At 38.2% G+C, this 20,102-nt stretch overlaps 1 protein-coding gene across 1 annotated transcript in view; it reads right to left on the minus strand.

The window, feature by feature from the left end:
- Positions 1 to 20,102, minus strand: part of ube2f (ubiquitin-conjugating enzyme E2F (putative)) — a 49,816-nt gene that overhangs the window by 5,082 nt on the left and 24,632 nt on the right. The window contains exons 8-9 of the mRNA XM_063499047.1: positions 12,671 to 12,703; positions 11,565 to 11,627 (exon numbers count right to left, since the gene is read on the minus strand). Coding sequence (XP_063355117.1) covers positions 11,565 to 11,627; positions 12,671 to 12,703 — 96 coding nt within the window. The remainder of the gene's footprint in view (positions 1 to 11,564; positions 11,628 to 12,670; positions 12,704 to 20,102) is intronic.

Consider the following 20,102-nt stretch of genomic DNA (forward strand, 5'->3'; position numbering starts at 1 on the left):
AAACTGTGGCAGTTATGAAAGAGTATAATGTACGACGTCATTATGAAACCAAACATCAGGTCTATGCATCCTACACTGGTGCTGAGCGAGAGCAGAAATTAAAGCAAAGGGTAGCTCTCCTGCAGGGTCAGCAACAGTATTTTTTTCGTGCTCAGAAAGTCCAGGAAAAGGCTCCAATAGCAGCTATGAGGTCGCCCAACTCATCGCAAGACATGGACAGCCTTTTTCAGATGGAGACCTCATAAAACACTGCCTCGTTAAAGTCACCGAAATAATGTGCCCGGAAAAAGTGCACGACTTCAACAACGTCAGCATGTCCAGAAATACAGTTGTGCGACGCATTGAAGACTTGCCAGCCAACATTAAACTGCAACTGTCTGATAAAGCTGTGCTTTTGATTTTTACTCCATCGCATGCGATGAGAGCACCGATGCCACAGACGCCACACAGCTGCTATTTTTTTGCGGAGAGTGGACGAGAGCACGAGCGCTTTAGGTGAGTAAAAAATATATTCCACAGTACCCGTGTGTTAATGTGCAGGTACACATGCTTCAAATATCAATAATGCGCATCAATTCTGTCACTACCCTGCTTTTGCGCACCACTTTCTTATATGCGTTTTTCTTGTTAACACACAGAGTACACACCGCTGTGCACAGCGCACGCACACGCAAAGTCAGCTGATCTCATCTGATGCAGATTTGCTCCTTGATCAAGTGACATTTGTCCGGATTTTTGGCACGAGTGGCGTCGGATCAGCACCGCAGCGCAGCTGATACTCACCAGAATAATTTACTAAAATTATATGCACTCCTGTTATTAAGTCCAGTTCAGTCTGTTAATGTTGATAACGGTTTCAAACGAATGTTAATAGGTGTGTTGCTAAGCCTAATAACTTAAATAACAAACTTGAAATTTAACCGTCCCATTTTCCCCTTTGTTTTTTCTCTGTGCTGTAAATCTTCTGTCTAAGAAGAAATCCGAGGCTGCTGTTCTGAGAATGAGCTACCAAAGCTTTTTCTGAATAAATCAATAAAGATCCATTTATGGAAAGCTGTGATGAAGGCAGTTTTGTCTTTAATTATATTCAACAATATAACATATTCGACCACTTTTAAGTGATTTTTCTAACTTTAATACACTAAAGTTAAGGTTATATACCTAATTTCTAGTAAGTGGCCCAGCCCCTCCTATATTTTTATGTATGTGGCCCTCAGTGAAAAAAGTTTGGACACCCCTGCTTTAAACACTGTTTCAATTCAATTTTATTCAGATAGCTTATACTTGCTTTACATTGTAGAGTAAAAACCTTATAATATTACAGAAAAATGTTTCAGCAAGCACTTTGTGACAGTCCAGAGACATTACAAGACACACACACACACACGCGCACGCGCACGCGCACACACACACACACACACACACACACACACACACACACACACACACACACACACTTTAAGGCTACAGGCTATTAATTTGAGCTGCAGCAGCTTTACTCTGTTGTGAAAAGGTTTCCTTTTCTACACAAGAAAATGCAAGGTCAGGCAAAACTCTTCTGTTAGCTACACACATTATAAATCATAGAAAGTGCTGTAACTGAGGGTGCTGCTCACACATAACAACACAGGGGACAATTTTTACTAGTATTAATGATGATGCAGGTATGACTCTGTGCACAGATTGCTAGCATTTCCCAAGTATGCAGACGTGGGGTAGAAGTTAGGCCCCCAAAAAAGAGTTGAATCTGACTTAGGCCCTAAATAGCAGGTTAATCCTACTCTGTTTATTTAAATTTCTAATGAGAAACTATGTGCTACAGGTTCACATGGTCTTCTGCTGAATGTATTTTGAGTAAATGATCTTTTCCCAAAGAATAGCACAAAAACACTCCAAACAGATGGATTTAATCCATCTGTGCTTTCAACTGGCCATTTTGTTTTGCTATAAATATTTAGCTAGCTTATTTGTGACTAAATTAATATTTGTGCACCCTTGGTTCCTAAGCATCCTCGTCTGTCGACCCACTTCTTAAGTAATAGACCTCTGCTTATTATTTTTAAACCCATCCACCACCACAGGGTCCTGCCCTTGTCACAGAGTCCCCCTCTTGTCCAACCTTTCACATAAATGTGCCTTGCATTGACAACAACGCCCTTATTTATGCGTCAGGTTGAGCGGCCTGTTGGTTACGCACACATTTCTCTGAGGTCGCTGAAGTACGCACAAGAAATGAGAAAATAAAGAGTAAATGGGAAAGAGAAAGAGACAGTCTGTGCACAAACAGGGGAGACGCGCATAAATGCTGAAAAGTTGCCAGCAACCATAAAAGAATTGATGACAGCGGTCTGAGAATTGGTCCATGGAGGGATGATGGATCAGCTATTCTCTGTTGAGAGATTACTCCCTTAAGACTTTAATTAATGCTAGAAGAGGAATAAGCACAGTGTGCTGGAGTCTGGGTACCCAAACTGCTTGTTTCTAAGTAAACCTACTATTTTGGTTTATTATATTGATATATATAGATCAGACTGTACTGACTAACATACTCAGCCAGTCACACTGCTTGGCTTGTGACCTCAGCTTAAAAAAGCAAAGAGAGCTACTGAGAATGGACAAGACTACGGTAAAAATGGTGAAACTGAAGAGATAGAGATGCACAAATCCATCAGTCAGGGATCAGAATCATCCTTGATTGGTGAACATCCGTTCAGCCTCACATGTCTGTTTCGTATTTTGCATGAAACGTTGATGTTTTCTTGAATTTTTTTTAGTTCCAGTTATTAGAAAGAAAACTGGAACCGGCAAAACATACTGAGCCAAGAGGAAATTAAAATGGGCCAAATATATTTCAAAGCTGCTATTACAAAGGTGTAACTTGAAGAATTACTGCACAATAATTATAAACAACTTTTTCTCTTCCATTTATTAAATTTGAACAGCTTGATCCAGGCTTCATCAAGTATACCTTATCAACTACTTGTTAAATGCATTTATTTAATCAGTCAGTCCCATGGCACTAATTCAGCACATTGAGGCATGTAGACACGGTAAAGACGGCCTGGAGAAGCTAAAACCAAACAGCAGAAGAAAAGTGATTCATATGACATTGAGGGTGACATGGTTGTTGATGCCAAACGGGCTGATCTGAGTATTCCAGAAACTCCTGATCTGCTGGGATTTTCCCACACAGCCATCACTGGTGTTTACAGAGAATGGTCTGAAAAAGGGAAAATGTCCAGTTTGCGGCCGTTCACTGGTAGAGATCAGAGGAGAAGCGCTGGACTGTTTCAGGCTAATATGAAGGCAAGAGTAACTCAAAGTAGTACTCATTCAAAAAAAAAAAGAAAAAGAAAAAAAAGGCAAATATGTGGTGACAAAATGACACATTAACTGTGGAAGTAAACACCAACAGAGTGCACACAGATTTTAAACTAGAAACTCTTTGTCGACTGGGTCCAATTAAGATGTCAACACAGATTAGGAAGTTTCTCAGTGGGAGAATAAGAAAACAAATCTTAATTAAGCTATCACACAAATATGAGGAGAAACAGGATAAGAGCAACAACTCTATTAAAGAGGACTCACAAAAATAGTACGGGTACATACTTTGATCATATACGTTTCTCTTCCTTTGTTCTCGATTTTTCTCTTACAAAAGAAAATTGGCTGGACTGCAAATTACTCTGAGATTCATTAGATTTAATATTGCAAGTGAACTCTGCAGTCGATTAAAAACTTTGTTGGACTGGAGCTTACTTTTCTTGGCTCTGTTTCACCTAGAGAAAGCAATTAACTCTGTTCCTCCAGTGATCTGCACAGGTACTCAAAATATGTACCACCATCAGTGGGAGGGGAATGTAAATTAAACCCCGTGGGTTCAAATGGTTGGTTTAAAATCTGCTAAAATACAAAAACTGAGCAACTGAGAGCCTAAGGATATATCAGGTAAGCAGACTATGAAAGGAAAATATGTCGGAGTAAGGAGTGATGTGAACAGAAAAGTAAAGAAAGGACAGCAAACAGAGATGACATGCATCGAATTAGCCAACTGTTCCCAGTCGTCTTTTTAAACATACAAAAAATAGGTTAAAAAAAACTGCAAAGACGGAAGAAAAGCAGAATGAAGAACCAGGCACGTGTTAAAATCATGCTCTAAGCTTCTGTAGTAAATCCACTTGTGTCCACTAATCAAGGATTTCAGTAGCCTGGATCATTCTTTGCTGCATGTAAATGTGATTTGATATCTCGCTGGTATAACCTGGAAGTGTGAAATAAACTCCCAGGTATCCCCCCCTCTCTCTCTCTCTGCACCTACTCAGCTCAGCTGAAACTTAATTAGCACTGCAGCGGGTGAATAGCTCTGCATTAATTGAGTGCATGGAGTGGTATAGTGAGGCCACAGCCTTTTGTTTGAAAAACCTATACTGGAGGTGTCACTATGCAAAAGCAACTCTGCTACAGTCTGAAAGGAGGAGGTGGAGGCTCTGGCCGCTCACGATGGATGACATCGTGGCTCATGCAGCACTGAACTCGTCACCACTCTGGATTCCCTCGGCTTTTTCACCTTAAGAAAGGCCACGCTGCTCATTATACAACTACTGCTTTGACTTTAAAATTTAGAGCCAACTTGTGCCTCACTTTATCTTCCAGTGACTGTTTTCTGATTATTTGCACAAACATTCTTTGCTTCCACTTCAGCTACAGTTCATCAGTGTCTACAGGCAGGGCCTATGCTTTGTCTGGCCACTCCGGACGCACCGTCTTTTTAGATGACAACAAATGGAGTTAAAGACCTTAATAGACCACTTTACATCACATGCTTGTTAAGTCAGCACCTGGTCTGACTAAACACAGACAGCAGCAGAGAGCAGACTGGTCCGATGCTGTTGTCGTTCACTGCCTGGCTGCCACTGCAGAGCTCTGACACTAAACTGACAGAACAGGTACACAACATAATAAGGTGACTGGAGCTGCTGAAGGCTCTGACAGTGTGCTTGTTAACCCGTGTCAGAGCCTGCAGTGTAAATCCAAAGGACAGTCTCCCCTGTAAGACTTTGGGAGTGGACATTAAACCCCCCCAGTAAACCTCGTCTGTTGTGTACGTCGATGGCACAAAATGAGTGGACTGTTCACTGTTATAGAGATTGTTGGGGTATTATTTTGGGATCCTGTTCTACACCACACACTCCCACATGCACTCATATCCCCAACTTCCTGTACTGTGGACTGAAAGACAGTGAGAAATCGTGTCTATGCATGGAACTCACTCGCAAGCTAAATCCATCAGTCATTCAGTTCTTTATATGTTGAGACAGTTATTTGATCTTTTTACTGTTTCTGTGCCACAGTTTGACAAATTTAGGGAATAGCTTATTACACGTCAGATACAGGGGCAATAACATCTGCTGAAGCCTGCTGGGATGGTACCGATAATTCAGTACATTTAGTGGGTTACAAAGTAGAAAAATGTTAGTGCTTTATAAACAAGAAGTGAACACTGCTTCTTTTAAGAGACTCAAGAATAAACAACCTTGATACGTGGTCTCCTTTTGTGCTTTAACGAGACCCTGTGGGTCATTCATGGACAGAAAGCTGATGAGGAGAAGAGAAGCCCAATCGAGACGCAGCAAAAGGTGAGAGAGTGTGTGTCTGTACTTGACACATCTGACTATTGACTGAAGAAGCAAAGCCACTCGAGAGACCCAGGGGTGAGCATCTGGGAGAGTTAGAGAGAGTTAGTCCCTTTAATTGGTCAGTAACAATAAATGGAGATGCAGAACATTTAGCATTGTATGCATGAACTCTGAACCCTCCAAGGGCTGACTGGTACAAGGTCACTGCGCCGCTCTGTGCGCTTTAGGACTGGGACAGAGAGTCTACTATGTATCCCAAATACACAGGCTCCCGTTTGTATTTCATATCCACTGAAGTATACGTGCTGTAACACAGTCCTCTGAGCCTTCTGCTTGATATTGTATGATAGAAGCATGCTCGTGCTCTCTGGTAGCGTGTTAATGGTAAGAGCCAATGTACACTGTTCACACTGTCCAGAACATTTCCACCACTGCTGTTGAAAAAAAAATACACTGAATAAGGTAAGACAATTTTTAAACAATGTGATGTTTTCATATTTCTTCTATTGAATTAAAGCATTTCAGTAAAAAGAAATGAGATAAAATCCAACTTCTCTTTCTTGTAGGTGCAAACTTAAAGAAACGTCTTATCGCTGTGATCACCAACAAGGATTTCTCCAACAAGTACTACGCCATGCTTTGCTTGGAAATCAAAGACTTTATTAAAAGTTTAATTTATAATTTTTATGTAATGATTTTGATTCCTGGATCTTTGGTTGATATTCTGTAATTAAAATTGTAATTCCTAAAAACTTGTTAAAACCCTTGATTTAAAACTGAATATTTGCATTTCATCACAAGGTGATGGCTTTATTTAAAATCCAGCGTGGTGGTATACAGAGCTAAAAAATACAAAAAGTGTAATTGTGCAGATACTTGTGGACCTGTATGCTTTTCAGTTTGCTAACAGATTTAGTACTGTACAAAATATTCTTAAAGTAACTAATATAGTTGGTGCATCATCTAATGCAACCCAGCCCCATAGCCCTTCCTCAAGTCTTTCCACCATTCAACATTTACTTTTTTCTTCACATGCAAAACCTACTTCGAGTCAGCATGTATTCTGTAACCAGGGCACAGAAAATGTTTACACATCAAGAAAAACAGGTAACTGACAACACGCGCCCAAATCATCCTGTTCTTGGTTTGAAACACAGATCTCAGGAAGATGACAGTCAGTCAGTCTCATCTTTCACACACTTCTTTAAGCTGGAAGGAGCTAATTAGTATTTATAGATAAAGTCTTTGCTGAAGACTTCAAATGTCAGAGACTGTGTGTATTGCAGAGCTCATTATTAATCTACTTCCTTCATGAATCACCGAGAGATTCATACAGAGAAATACAATATTTTTGTTCTGGGCAGCGATTCCTGAACATCTGTCAGTGTCAGCTACTCTACCACGCTTTGATCAGCTACTACAAATACAGCAGTTTATGTAAAAGAAAAGTTTTAACAATATATATAAATATAATTTTTAAAGAAGTCGACATGTTAACACAATCTCGCTGTCCTATTTAGAGTTATCTCTGAACTGTTTGTTGTACCGGTGTCTACACATGTACACAGACAAAAACCCACTCACAACTAATAATAGCACAATACCATTATAACCAACAACACACACACACACACAGATTTACACACACTCATACTGCATTGCTCATGAGGATGCTTCCTTTTAGCCACTTTAACCAGCTAATGTATTCAGAGAGCAGCCACAGGAGGAGCCCCACTTCAAATGCCTCAACACAAAGTAGCACACGCATCCACATTCACAAGCATATTTGTGTGCTGACACTCGCACTCCCACATCTCTATCCACTCGCTGCTGAAGTTGATTACAGCAGGCTTTGACTCAGTGGGAGTGGGTCACGGTTGGATGACTTTTCAGATGTTGTGACTCTGAAAAGCCACAACAGGCGGTAAAGCACCACTAAAACTTACTGAAACACATTTCGAAATGAGAGATTTTTATCATTAATGTATCAAATTAGTAACTTTGTTAACTCAGAACTATAACTGAAAACACTAAATGGATACACTACAAAAACAAATTCTGCCTTTTGGTCAGTCTTATCAATTCAAACTGCTTTTAGTTTCACAACTGATCTGATTATATATCTGTGGTTCAACGCCCCACAGTCTGTTTCAGTATAAATGTTTGTAATCAGACTAAGTTTAGTTTAGTGTTTTTTTTCCAAAGTCACATTATACAGCAGAAAAGGGTAAAGGGGCTAAATAACAGACTGGGGCAGTAGAACTCTATTTTAAATTTAATTTCAAATAAATTTTGTTTATTTGTTTATTTATAAAGCACCGAATCACAAGTCACCTCAAACTGCTTTATATTGTAAGGTCAAGTTTCTAAAGAACACAGAGAAAACCCCAACAGATGGACGACCCCTATCAGCAAGCACCTGGCGACAGTGGGAAGGAAAAACTCCCTTTTAACAGGAAAAATCCTCCAGCAGAAACAGGCTCAGTGAGGAACAGTTGGGGGTGAGCTCATAGGGTTTTCTGTCAGTGTAATTATCATACTTCATTCATTGCTGTAAGTGAACAGCAATGAATGAAGTAGCCACAGGCACACGTATGCGCTTCTGCTATTCTGTCTGTGCCCCACAGGATGCGGTTGTTGAGACAGCAGTACATCAACTACATTAACTACAAGAAACCTTCATATAGAGATTCTGCACCACATACACTGCCACTAGTGTGACTATTAATTAGCAATTAAACTGACACCTAAATGTTTAAGTGTCACATGTGGTCAGCTGGTCTGGGAAAAATAAAAAGTGCATTTCCAGTAGTAGATTTTCTTACCCATCACAAGCTGGCTAGACTGTGTGGAAATGTGTTCTACATCCCAACGGCATTAAAATGCATTAAATTACAATGCACAATATATGAGTAATATATGAGAATAGTGCAGAGTGATGCAGGATGCAAGAAAATATCATTCTTATTAAACTTTACCTTTGTAACTAGAAATGAATTTTTAATAACTTAATGCAGTGGTTCCCAAGCTTTTTTTGCTAGGCCCCCTTTGTTTTACAAGAAAAATGTTCGCGCGCACACAAACACATCCTCCAACCACACACCCCTATTTTGCTCCATTGCGGTTTATTTCACACCTCAAACATTTAGTAAACAATTAAGAAAATACAAGTAAACTGCAATAAATTACAGGTAGTAATAAATTACTAACTCTTTTACGCTCCGTCCGCACCTACACGGGTATTTTTGAAAACGCAGCTGTTTCGTCCACACGTAAACGGCGTTTCGAATCACCGAAAACTGAGATTTTTTAAAACTCCTTTTTTGCGTTTACGTGTGGACGAGGAATACAGAGTTCATCACGCAACATCAAAGGTATGTTTACATGAGATGAATTGCAGAATGGCAGATGGAGACAAAATACTGTTAATCTGACTATCTGCAGGTTTTACACGCTTACATACACACACGCAGTTACTGTCCCTCCATTTAGAAAGGCAGAGGTGTCATGGTGTAATTATTTTATGTGTAGTTGTTTTTTTCCTGTGTAATAATATTCAACATTGCTATCAATACATTTTTCAAAAAATGCCTCTCTGTGCAAAATGGGTTCAAAAACATAAACAGCTGTGGGATACTGTTTGTCTGTGATTTGAACCGGGGGAACAAATTGTGGCAGGATCAGCCTGATATTATTTGGATCCCACTGTAACTTTACTGTATAAAGAGCTAACATCTCCAAAATGTCAGGAGTAGTTAGTCATTATGAGAAGTGCTTGTGAACTAAAAATCAAGAATGTGGGATACTGTTTGTCCGTGATTTGAACAGCCCAGCGCTGCTCCCGACGAAGGGAAAACCAATTCTGTAGGGGAGACCCACCTTGGCACTTGTGCAGGTGAAGCCAAAGGGAAGATATGCTTCACCATATTTTCTAGTCTTTGGCTTAGAATGAAGTTGGTTTGGAAACATATTCAGCGATGCTTCATCTCCTGATTTGTGTTTGTGTGGGCGCCCCGTGCTAGCAGTGTCCAAGCATTTTTTTTGCTTCACAAAAAGTGTGGGGCGGGCCCCACACTTTGGGAAGGTCTGACTTAATGACATATAGTTAGTAAACATTTATACCTACAGGAGCTGCTAAGCCATGCAAGCCCATCCCATGAAGCTCCTGGTGCACAGATTTTGTGCTGCTGTTAATGCCAGAGGAGGTCTGGAGCTCTGCAGCCATTAAGGCAGCAGAGCATATAATATTTTTAGAGGGGTATATTGAATGAATTCATCAGCTACATCGTGTTAGATATTTGTCATAGCAAACCGGAAGTTAAGAGACAAAGAAAGAAGGCTTTGGTGAACCAGTAAACCACACTCACATGACAGATTAAGTCTATACATGGTTTACAGGCGTTTGTTTCCACCTATTTAGTCAGTTAATAAAGATCCAGTGGATGCTTGACAAAACAAAGCAGTCAATAAATGAACTATTTGCATGCAAATTTACCTGCGACATCCTAACAGCTGCAACTTCTGCCACAAACACTTTTTAAACCCTCAGCCTTTTAAAAACTCCATGCACAGTCAAACCTGCATATCTAATGGGGGCTCACATGGCAACCATTATCACACACTGTTGGATACACTCCAGTGAACACGGGAAATTGTACGTACAGAGGGCAGAAGGTCAGTGATGTACTTCAAAATGCTTTCAGCTTGCCCCTACTGAGCCTTATAATTATTTCAACAGTCAGCAGACTCCCTGCAGATGTTGGCCAGAAATTAAACTTATGTGACCAAAATACTCAAATTATCAGTTTTAACAGTTTTGACACTAAATCGCAGGTAACTGATGGTCAAGTTAAACATAGATGGAAGGGAAGTAAGGCGACGCAGAGGGAATAATAATTTAAAGATTAATCAGCCAGGATAAACATATATTTTTTCAGGGATCTTGTGTGTGTATATTTATTTATTCTCTATTGGGATTCCACTGTTCTCATGTTAGCTCAAAGCTTACCCAATATGCAAAAAGCCCAGTAAATCCCTGGCACTTACCAACATAAGCTTGACTAAATATATTAAAGTTATAGTCAGAATACATAATTAGCTTACAAACCATCAGGGTAGTGAAGCATATATAAACCCAGACATCCAGTTTGATGGTGTCTTATTTGACTTACAAATGGCAGAGCGTGCTTCAGAGGCAGTGTATTCAGTAGTCTTGCTCAAAAACACCATATGCACCTGCTCTGTACAGACAGTTCTGGAGTCATAACATCACTGTCTGCTCAAAAAGGTTGCTGTGTGCTCTTTGTCTTCAGCCCACCATACCAGATTAAAGCACACCAGGTTACCACATAATCCACCTACAAAAGCAAGCAGTGTGCACAGAGCACCTCTGAAACCTACAGCAGCAGAAATTGTGTTTCTAAATATAGCTTATATGCAGGATATGCAGCAGTAAGAATCTCACTGTAATGATCGCAATGTGTGTATGTTTCTCCTCCAAGACACGTAGATCAATCCAGGGTACTGGGATTATCAACATCTACATATAACAATGCAACTATTATTTTTATAACACACATCTACGAATTATATGTTATGTGTAGTAGCTGATCTCGAATGAATGGAGACATTGTTCACATTATGTGTGCATTACGTGCACACTTACATACATTTTTGTTAAACTAAACTGGAATGTGTTGTCGTGCATATCAGTAAATAAGAGTAAATAAGCTTTTTTTTGCCATCTCATATATACAGTGATATAATGAAGATTTTAAAAAGGCAATGTGATAAATTAAAGTGTGTGTTTACATATGTTAGCGATAGCCACAGGCTAGTATTATGAGGACTACGAGCACATCTTGGATGCTGCAGATAATTAACAAGTGTGCCGAATTTCTACCAGATGACCTGAATGACATGTCTCACCTTGTCTCTCAGATGATGTTCTGCTGCATCAATGTTCAGCGGGTCATCAAAGTTCAAAAGGTCCTGTGGAAGAGGCAAAGGAGGGGGTCATCATCGTTCGATGGATCAAACCACACACATCTTCAAAACTGGCACTTATTTCAGTATCAGCTACATGTGTTAATTCTGTAAACTTTGGTGTGGGAAATACAACCCACATTCACATTACTTCCTTTTTGTACTGACACCCTGAAAGCAGCAACTGTGATAAACATAAACAGAAAGAAAATTGAGCTAAAACAGATGATAAGGATGCCTGAGAAGTTGTTTCCTTATAAAGTGGTAGGACTTAGGGCATGTCCACAGACATTTAAAGATGTTAGATGCTGTTTAGACATGCTCGAAATGTGATGAAGTTATTCAAGCTCACATTAAATGACTGGACTAAATATTCCAAGTGCTTTAACCTCCTTAATCCCTTCTTACTATGGCAGTAAATAAATAAAAATAAATTTTAAAAAGTTAATTAAAAAAAAAAAAAATCACAGACATACTTTTAAAATTTGCGTTTAGAGTCACAAAATTAAACATTTAACATAATTCTGAAAGGACATTCAGATAACTGTATATTTTTCCTCAATATTTTTCCTCAATATAACCCTCAATTCGATTACTTATCAATTTCCTTCATTTCCTAAAGAATTTATAATCAATTAGTCCTTATCTTTCCTTATAAGACCTGGAACTAGGAGACATCCAGAGCCAGCTGGCCCAGGATCTCGATAAGTAATACGTAATCCAATCTTCTTGCTTTTATTCCCCATTACCTCAAAGCGTTCATCATGAGGAGAAAGATAATTTCTCTACGCTGCAGAAGCGGATAAAAAACAAGGACCTTGTTTAATTTGATGTGAATTAAGAGTAATGTCATTAGCATAACCTACATACAGCGAGCAGCTTCAATAGTGTGAATGTATTTGTGAAGGTTTACTCTCCAGTTAAGTGATTTAATTCAGTGAGGACTTTAAGAAGCTCTTTCGTTGGATTCCCCCGATTTAGATGAGGAAATTTTCCAATGAAACTGTGCATGTGTTCATGCGTTGGGTCATAAACTAGCAAAAACTTACAGTAAACAAGGAGTTCAATCCCCAGACCACATCCTAGAAGACAAAAACAAATTAAAGAACATTAACAAACACACTACACTTACTACGTTATATGCATACTATGTACATATTTATACTATGTTTTTAAAAACATTCTGATTTTTGACTTCTGATAATGAAGAAAAAACATTTTTGTTTATATATTAAATTCTATAAAAGTGAATGAAAGATGACATACAAAATGACAGCACAAAAACATCTTATAGGTCTGGCAAACTTTTTGGCAAGCAGATGTCAGAGACTGATGAACAGTTCAACACAACATGTATAAGATCTATAACACAATGCAAAACTTTTATAAGAAGTCATTTTCTGCTGAAGTGCTCCAAACTAGCAGAGAACGTGAGAATTCCTCAATAGATGACATCTAACAACACGTTTGTTGAATAAAACACTTAAAGGCCAGCCTTTCTTTGTTTTGGTGTAAGTGTATTTCCCCTATCTGAAAACACGTTATTAAAGATAAACTGTTTCCTTGACCAGAATGTCAAAAACGGCAAACAATTTCAAAAACGTTTGTTAATTTTTATACATAACCTGTTCATAAACACATTTTTACACGTCTAGTAATTTCCTCAAAAGCAAAAAGATGTTTTTCAGTGCTGTCTCATGTTGGGATTATGCAGAGTAAAAAGGTTGAAGGGTGATCTTCACCCACAATAGCTGCATTTCTTTCTTTCTTGTCCATTAAGACAACAGAACAAAAGTACAGTAAAGGAAAAAAACGACAGTTAGAAATGACAACAAGTACATCAGAAGAAATTGTGAGAGACCAAAAAGATTAAATAACCTTCATTTCATTCACTTGCTAAATAGAACTTCCAATACTGATCATTTTAAATGGTTGCTTTGATTTAACTGAATGCTTTCAGAGGTTTCGTTTACCTTCATTCATGCCACATGCACATATTTTGTTAATTTACATAATTACATGAAGTTCTGAGTAATGATTATTTTGAAAGACAAACAACTAGCTTGTCTTTCAAAGTTCTGAAGGTGTGCACTGCATGCTTTGTGAGAAAAGTAAATACAAAGTCTTCTCGTTGTACAATGTTCATGATATTAAAACCAAAAATGTTCTCTTCCAAATCATGGTGAGCTAAAACTAAATCCCTTCCAGCTTTTATTAAAGCCAGTCTAAAGTAAGAGATTATTTTTACTTTGCTTTACTTTTTCTTAAAACTGTAAGGCACTGCAGCCAGTGATTTCCCCTTCTAAGCAGAACAAAGTTTATGAGCGACAAGAAAAAGAAAGGAAAAAGAAAAGTCAACACGAGCTCAGAGTGAACTAGAAGTTAGGTAGGTAAAAACCACTTTAGAGAAAACATCCACAAAACAAAGAAGGAAAAAATGTGAGGAAACGGATTACCTGAAGAAAAACAAAAACAATATGTTATTATCACTCCAATCAACCTAGAAGCAAACAGCAATCCACTGACTTACGTTACATACTTCACTGCAAGGACACCCCGCAGCCCAGTGCTCAGAGCGATGAGTGTGAGCACATTCACAGGTTCTTACATTCTAGGCTCGTTTACTAGAAACGAGATTAGGCTTCCAACATTAAAAAAAGTCAGTAAAAGAGAAAGGACGACTTTGAAAAGTGTCACGACGCCTTTCCAATCAACATTTCCAGAATTTTCTAAAAGCTACAGTGCACTTTAAAAACAAACATCGTATTTAAACTGTGAAACAAACATTGCTTTTTTTCTAATCCTTTAACAAAAAGAACCTCTGGCAGCATTTCTGATTAGTCAGCAAATAGTTTTGTTTGAAGTGAATTCATAAAACTACAAAGATGATTCTCAGTACTGGAACTACTGATATAGGACCTGACTATAAAGCACCTATTAGAAACACTTACATAGAATAAGTTGAAAATAAATACATGTAGGCACAATATTTCTGCTGAAATAAACCTTAAAGCAATGAAATATTGAATATGGCATGACTATATACAAATACACACAGCAAAGATATTTCATGTAGCAGTGTGTGGGCTGAAGTACAGAAGAGCGGTGACCAACAATACTGACTCGACACAATCCTTTTTTTGTGTTTTCTTTTCACTTTTGTGAACCTGATGACACTTGCTGACGCACATCAACCCATAGTCAACCACTCTCACACATATGATCACACTCACACCTACCTTTAGGTAAACAAACACAGGCCACGTTTTAACTTGAGCTGGGGTCACACAGAGAGACAGGCCAGGAATAGAAAGGGACAGCCACAAAAAACCTTAAACAATATGACTGTGAGCATCACTCGAAGCCTTTTATGCCCTTCATAGATCGTTCCACCAGATAATCAGTGAAAGGCTGTTTAAATGTTGCCATTTTTAATTATAATAGCTGTTCTAGCAACCACTTAGCTTTGGATACCCAAAGTACAATCGTAATTTGGACAGATTTAGAGCAAGTTTAAGGCCAAAGCAGTGTTGGGGGTTACAACGTTATGCATTTTACTATAATCATTTGTACTTTGGTATGTACACTCTCTCCTCCTTAGCAGCTGGGCCAATCTGAACGAAACTTTACATCATCACACATACAGCAATTATGAACATCTATATGCTTTTAAATTTATTTTAAATCAGAATTCTCTTGATTTTTCTCTATTCTTATATTATGTTTTTGTCAATAACAAGCACTACTACTTAGTGTATAATAGGTCTGACAGCTAAAGCTTGGGCAAAATCAGGAAATTGATCTCGACAATGATCCCAAACACAGCAGCAAACCTCTAACAGAATGGCTGCAAAAGAAAAGAATCGAGGTGTTGCAACGGCCCAGTCAAAGATCAGACCTCAAGTCGAGAGAAACCCTGTGGACTCAAACAATCATCTCATGTTATTACTCTTAAAGCGGTTCTACAAGCAGTTGAATTGTGGGATGTACTCATTTTTTGCACACACACTTCTACTGCATTTTTGTGAAGCTTTGTGAAGTTTTTCACAGGACTGATTGTGTGAGACTAGCCTCTAATTGTTCTGAACGGAGCCACAGGGCTGTAATCTACCCATACGTATTATGGACTCATTCTAATAACATCTCCTGTCAATCAAAGTAAATTAACAGTCTGAGCAACTATCAAAACCACCTTAGATGCAAATTAAAGTATAATAAATGCAAGTCTGCCACAAACTTTAGTAAATCCCGTTTGTATGATTCATTCAAATACTCTTCTCAAAAACAAATTACACTGTGTAAGGAATACATATGCAAAAATGTATTTGTCCATGACTTGTTTTTTTTAACATTACGATAAAGAGAAAACCAATTGTGTCCTCACACTGGATGCAAAGCTGCTTTCTGTGCAGTGCCTTCTTATAATCAAAGTCATGGAAAAGAAAACGACAGAGGAACCGTGGCTGAAGTACTTTATCAAAGAGGTTTCAGAGTAAAATGTTCTCCATTTCTCAGGATTTCAACATTTTACAGAAATAAAAATGCTTTTTTTAAAATCAGCACAGATTAGGATTTGTTTTATTATTATTATTTTCCTATACATCTCCACTGTGTTCTGGAAACTAGTGCCAACCAGCAACAGCAGCATGAGATTAAAGTCGAATGTAACGTAATTGATTTGAGCTTCGGAGGAGGATTTGTGGGGTTTATTTCACTTACAGTCAGTGTGTTCCATAGAAGTAATCAGAAGAAGGTAAACGAACATAAGACTATGTGTGCATGTCCGCTACATCACCTGTGATTGTACACCAAACCACAACAAGAAAAACTGCTTATAACCACAGCCTATACAGGCTGAGCAACTCATGAGATCTAAAACCTTAACAAATTGTGACAACATCTAAAATGTAATCAAAAACTGACTTAGTGATTTGGAAATTATTTAAATTCTACATTTAGTAGAAAATAATACAAAAACTACATTTTGTATCAAATGTGGGAAAAAATGCCTGAAACATTTTTTAAAACCAACCACAGGTCATAAGTAACACGGCTGCTTATGAAGAGGTAAAGAATGGAAAGTGTTCACTACTTTCTGGAATATTGAATTAGATATTCAAATTGTTAAGCAACATTAAAACTGCAAGTAATTCACTGACTGTGGTACCTAATATAATTAGTTTTAGAAATTCAACAGAAACGCCTGCTTATAAGGGACAAAACCAATGTTGAATTGCCATGATCTCCAGGCCTTCAGGCAGCACTGCATTTACAATAAAGGGAAAAAAAAGAAAAGATCTGGTTGGTGAAATCACTCTGTGCGCTCAGAAACTCTTTTCAGGAATCCTTCTAACTATTTTCAGTGAACGACATTCACGGATTCAAGGTAATAACTCTACAAAGAAAACAAAGACATAGATTTATCGGATCCAGCTCATTTAAGATTGTGGGAGTTAAAGATGTCCTGCTGTCCGCAAATCAGCATTGGACATTTTTGGATCACAGCAGCTGTGGCCACCAGGCTGGGGGAGGGGGGGCTGTACATGCTGTACATTACTGCCATAAAAGTTAAAAAACACTTTTACTGCCATAAAAGCAGCTAAAAAAAATAAAAAATAAAAAAAAACCAACACTTTTTTCCAAAGTGTACATTGTTTCATAGATGTTAAAAGTAGATTTGACACATTCTTTAATTCTTGTACAATCATTTTGTACAAGGACGAATAGTAGATAATTCAGTTTTTTTGTACAGTTATTTTTCTCCAAGTTATAAGCCTAACTTTCTATAATTTCCCTTTATGAATCCTTAGTAGAAACCTGATCGCAGACACATACAGTCATTGGACCCCATTATACATTTTTCCCCTAACCGACTGTGACTGAGAGCATGCTAAATAATGTAACATCATTTATTCAATGCTCTGGGGATACTAAACCTGTAATGATGATCCTCCAATAAAAGAAAACATAATCAGCCTGAGAGTTTCAACTATGTGAGACATATTGTACAAGGACGAATAGTATGAACAAAGTGTTTGTACAAGAATAAAGGAATGTGTCTTCTTTGAAGGAAGGTAAAGAATAAAAGCAATGTCTGCAAAAAAAAAAAAAAAAAAAAAAAAAAAAAAGGGCAAAGGAAGGCGGCTAGTCTGGATTGACACACACACACACACACACACACACACACACACACACACACACACACATAAAACCTAAAACAGGAATAAAGGGTAAGACAAATCCTGACAGTAACTTCCGACAAGCGCCTTTGCAGGAAACTCGAGGGTATTCAAAGAGGATTTAGTGAATGACCTTCTAAACTCGGAAATCCTGCACTGGAGGAAGAAAGCCCACCCAGTACTTCAAATGCATACATGCATATATTTGCATATTTCTAAAATTACAAGAGCATACCAGTGCAGTTTGTGACAGCAATTTTTATATAGTCTTGAATCTCTGCAGAGAAATCTTATTTAAAGTAGAAAGTACAACTACATTATGTTTCAGTCCATAGTTTCTATCAAACATTATTTCAGTCAAATCTTGAATTGGGCTAGAGGAGGACGTCCTTGCTCGAGTGTTCAGTAACTCTTTCTTAAGAGCTAAAAAAAAAAAAAAAATCTAAATTGAGTGAAGGGTCATGAAAAGTCAAGGCTTTCTTTTACATGCAGCTGAAAAGCTTTTTTATTGTGGAGTTTACCTTCCACGGCACTGCAACACTTCATTGTGTCCTGAGAGAATGCCAAAGCTCTGAGCTGTATTTTTTCTGCCTCTTTGTTAGTTTAAGAAAGTGAAAGACACTGTGTGTCAAGGAGTGTGATGCTCGTGTCTTTTGTGTTTGAAATCATATACAACCCCAACTCCAAAAAAAGTTGGGACGCTGTGTAAAAAGTAAATAAAAACAGAAAACAATCACTTGCGAAACTCACGAACCCATATTTTACTCCCAATAGAGCACAGAAAACATGCTGAATGTTTATGAAAAGATGGGCAGAGGTTCACCAGTCTGCAAGTCTGTAAAAATACAGCGTCTATAAATAGAAGAACAATTTCAGAATAACGATGCTCCACTTAAATTTGTGATGACTTTGAATATCTTATTATCTGCAGTACGTAACGCCTTCAAAAGAAATATCTGCGTGCAAACACGTGGTCTTCAGGCCCTCAGGCAGCACTGCATTAAAAACAGGCTTGATTCTGTCATGGAAATTACTGCCTGGGCTCAGGAACACATCCAGGACACAGTTTACCGTGCAATCCACAAATGCAGGTTAAAGCTCTATGATACAAAGAAGGAGCCATGTGTGAACGTGATCCAGAAACACTACCATGTTCTCTGGGACAAGGCTTATTTAAAATGAACTGAAGCAAAGTGGAAAACTGTTCTGTGGTCAAACGACTTGAAATTAAATGACGACATCTGGCTTGCAGTTCAAAACTCTTGATCTTTGATGATATAGGGTGACATGGGTTTTAGAGGAACATATGCTCCCATTTATCTTCTTCAAGCAAAACCTTACATATTCATATTCAGGATAATCAGCAAGACGAAGCTGAACTGCACATTACATCTATTACAACAACACGGCGTCACAGAAGAGTCTGGGCGATGAACTGGCCTACTTACGATCCAGACATTTTACTTTTTAAAAACATTTAGCTCGTCATGAAATGACAAAAAAAAATTGGACAAGGACGACCCGGGACTGCTGAGCAGCAAGAATCCTCGCTCAGACGAGACTGCGTCAGCCTTCTTCTCCCCAAAGTCTAGCAGCGCCCCTCCTCAGTTCCCAGATGTTTACAGACTGTTAAATAAAAGAGGACATGCTGGCCCCGTCCTAATGTTTGACGCATGATTCTCCCATAGAGTTCAAAATGACTTTATTTTTTTCTAAAAATGGGACATTATTTCAGTTTAAACATCTGATGTTTTCTACATTTCACTGCGAGTAAAATATAGGTTTATGAGATTTGCAAATCACTTTAATTTACATGTTACAGTGTCCACATTTCTTAAAAATTAGCATTGTATCAATATTTCCCTCCAAGGGTTCAGCACAATATAAGTTATATAGTTAGCTGAAATAGTCTTGAAATAAATAATAGCATTAAGTTTTATTTAGATTCACATATAAATTAAGATATCTGTGCACTTCATAGCAGGAACAGAGCAAAACAAAAGCCTTGTGTTTCAAACACGCTTGGCAGACTATGATCACCACATGTTGGTCTCTGATGGTCTCTGATGGAGAAAATTGACCTGTTATCCAGATAGTTTGCTGAGGTTTGGGTACATTGCAATGGTATCAAAAGCTAAGGAGAGATTCATAAATATTATGATGTAGCAATTAGAAGGTTCCAAACTTTTTTCATCATGGAGTCCAGTTCTAGTAAGACAGGCACTGCTGACATCAGCAAACTGCACCTTTCATCACACCTTTGAGCCACATCTTTGTAACAGGACTTGAATTGAACCCCTAG

This window comes from Pelmatolapia mariae, linkage group LG16_19 (assembly GCF_036321145.2).
Source record: "Pelmatolapia mariae isolate MD_Pm_ZW linkage group LG16_19, Pm_UMD_F_2, whole genome shotgun sequence".
Taxonomy (NCBI): domain Eukaryota; kingdom Metazoa; phylum Chordata; class Actinopteri; order Cichliformes; family Cichlidae; genus Pelmatolapia; species Pelmatolapia mariae.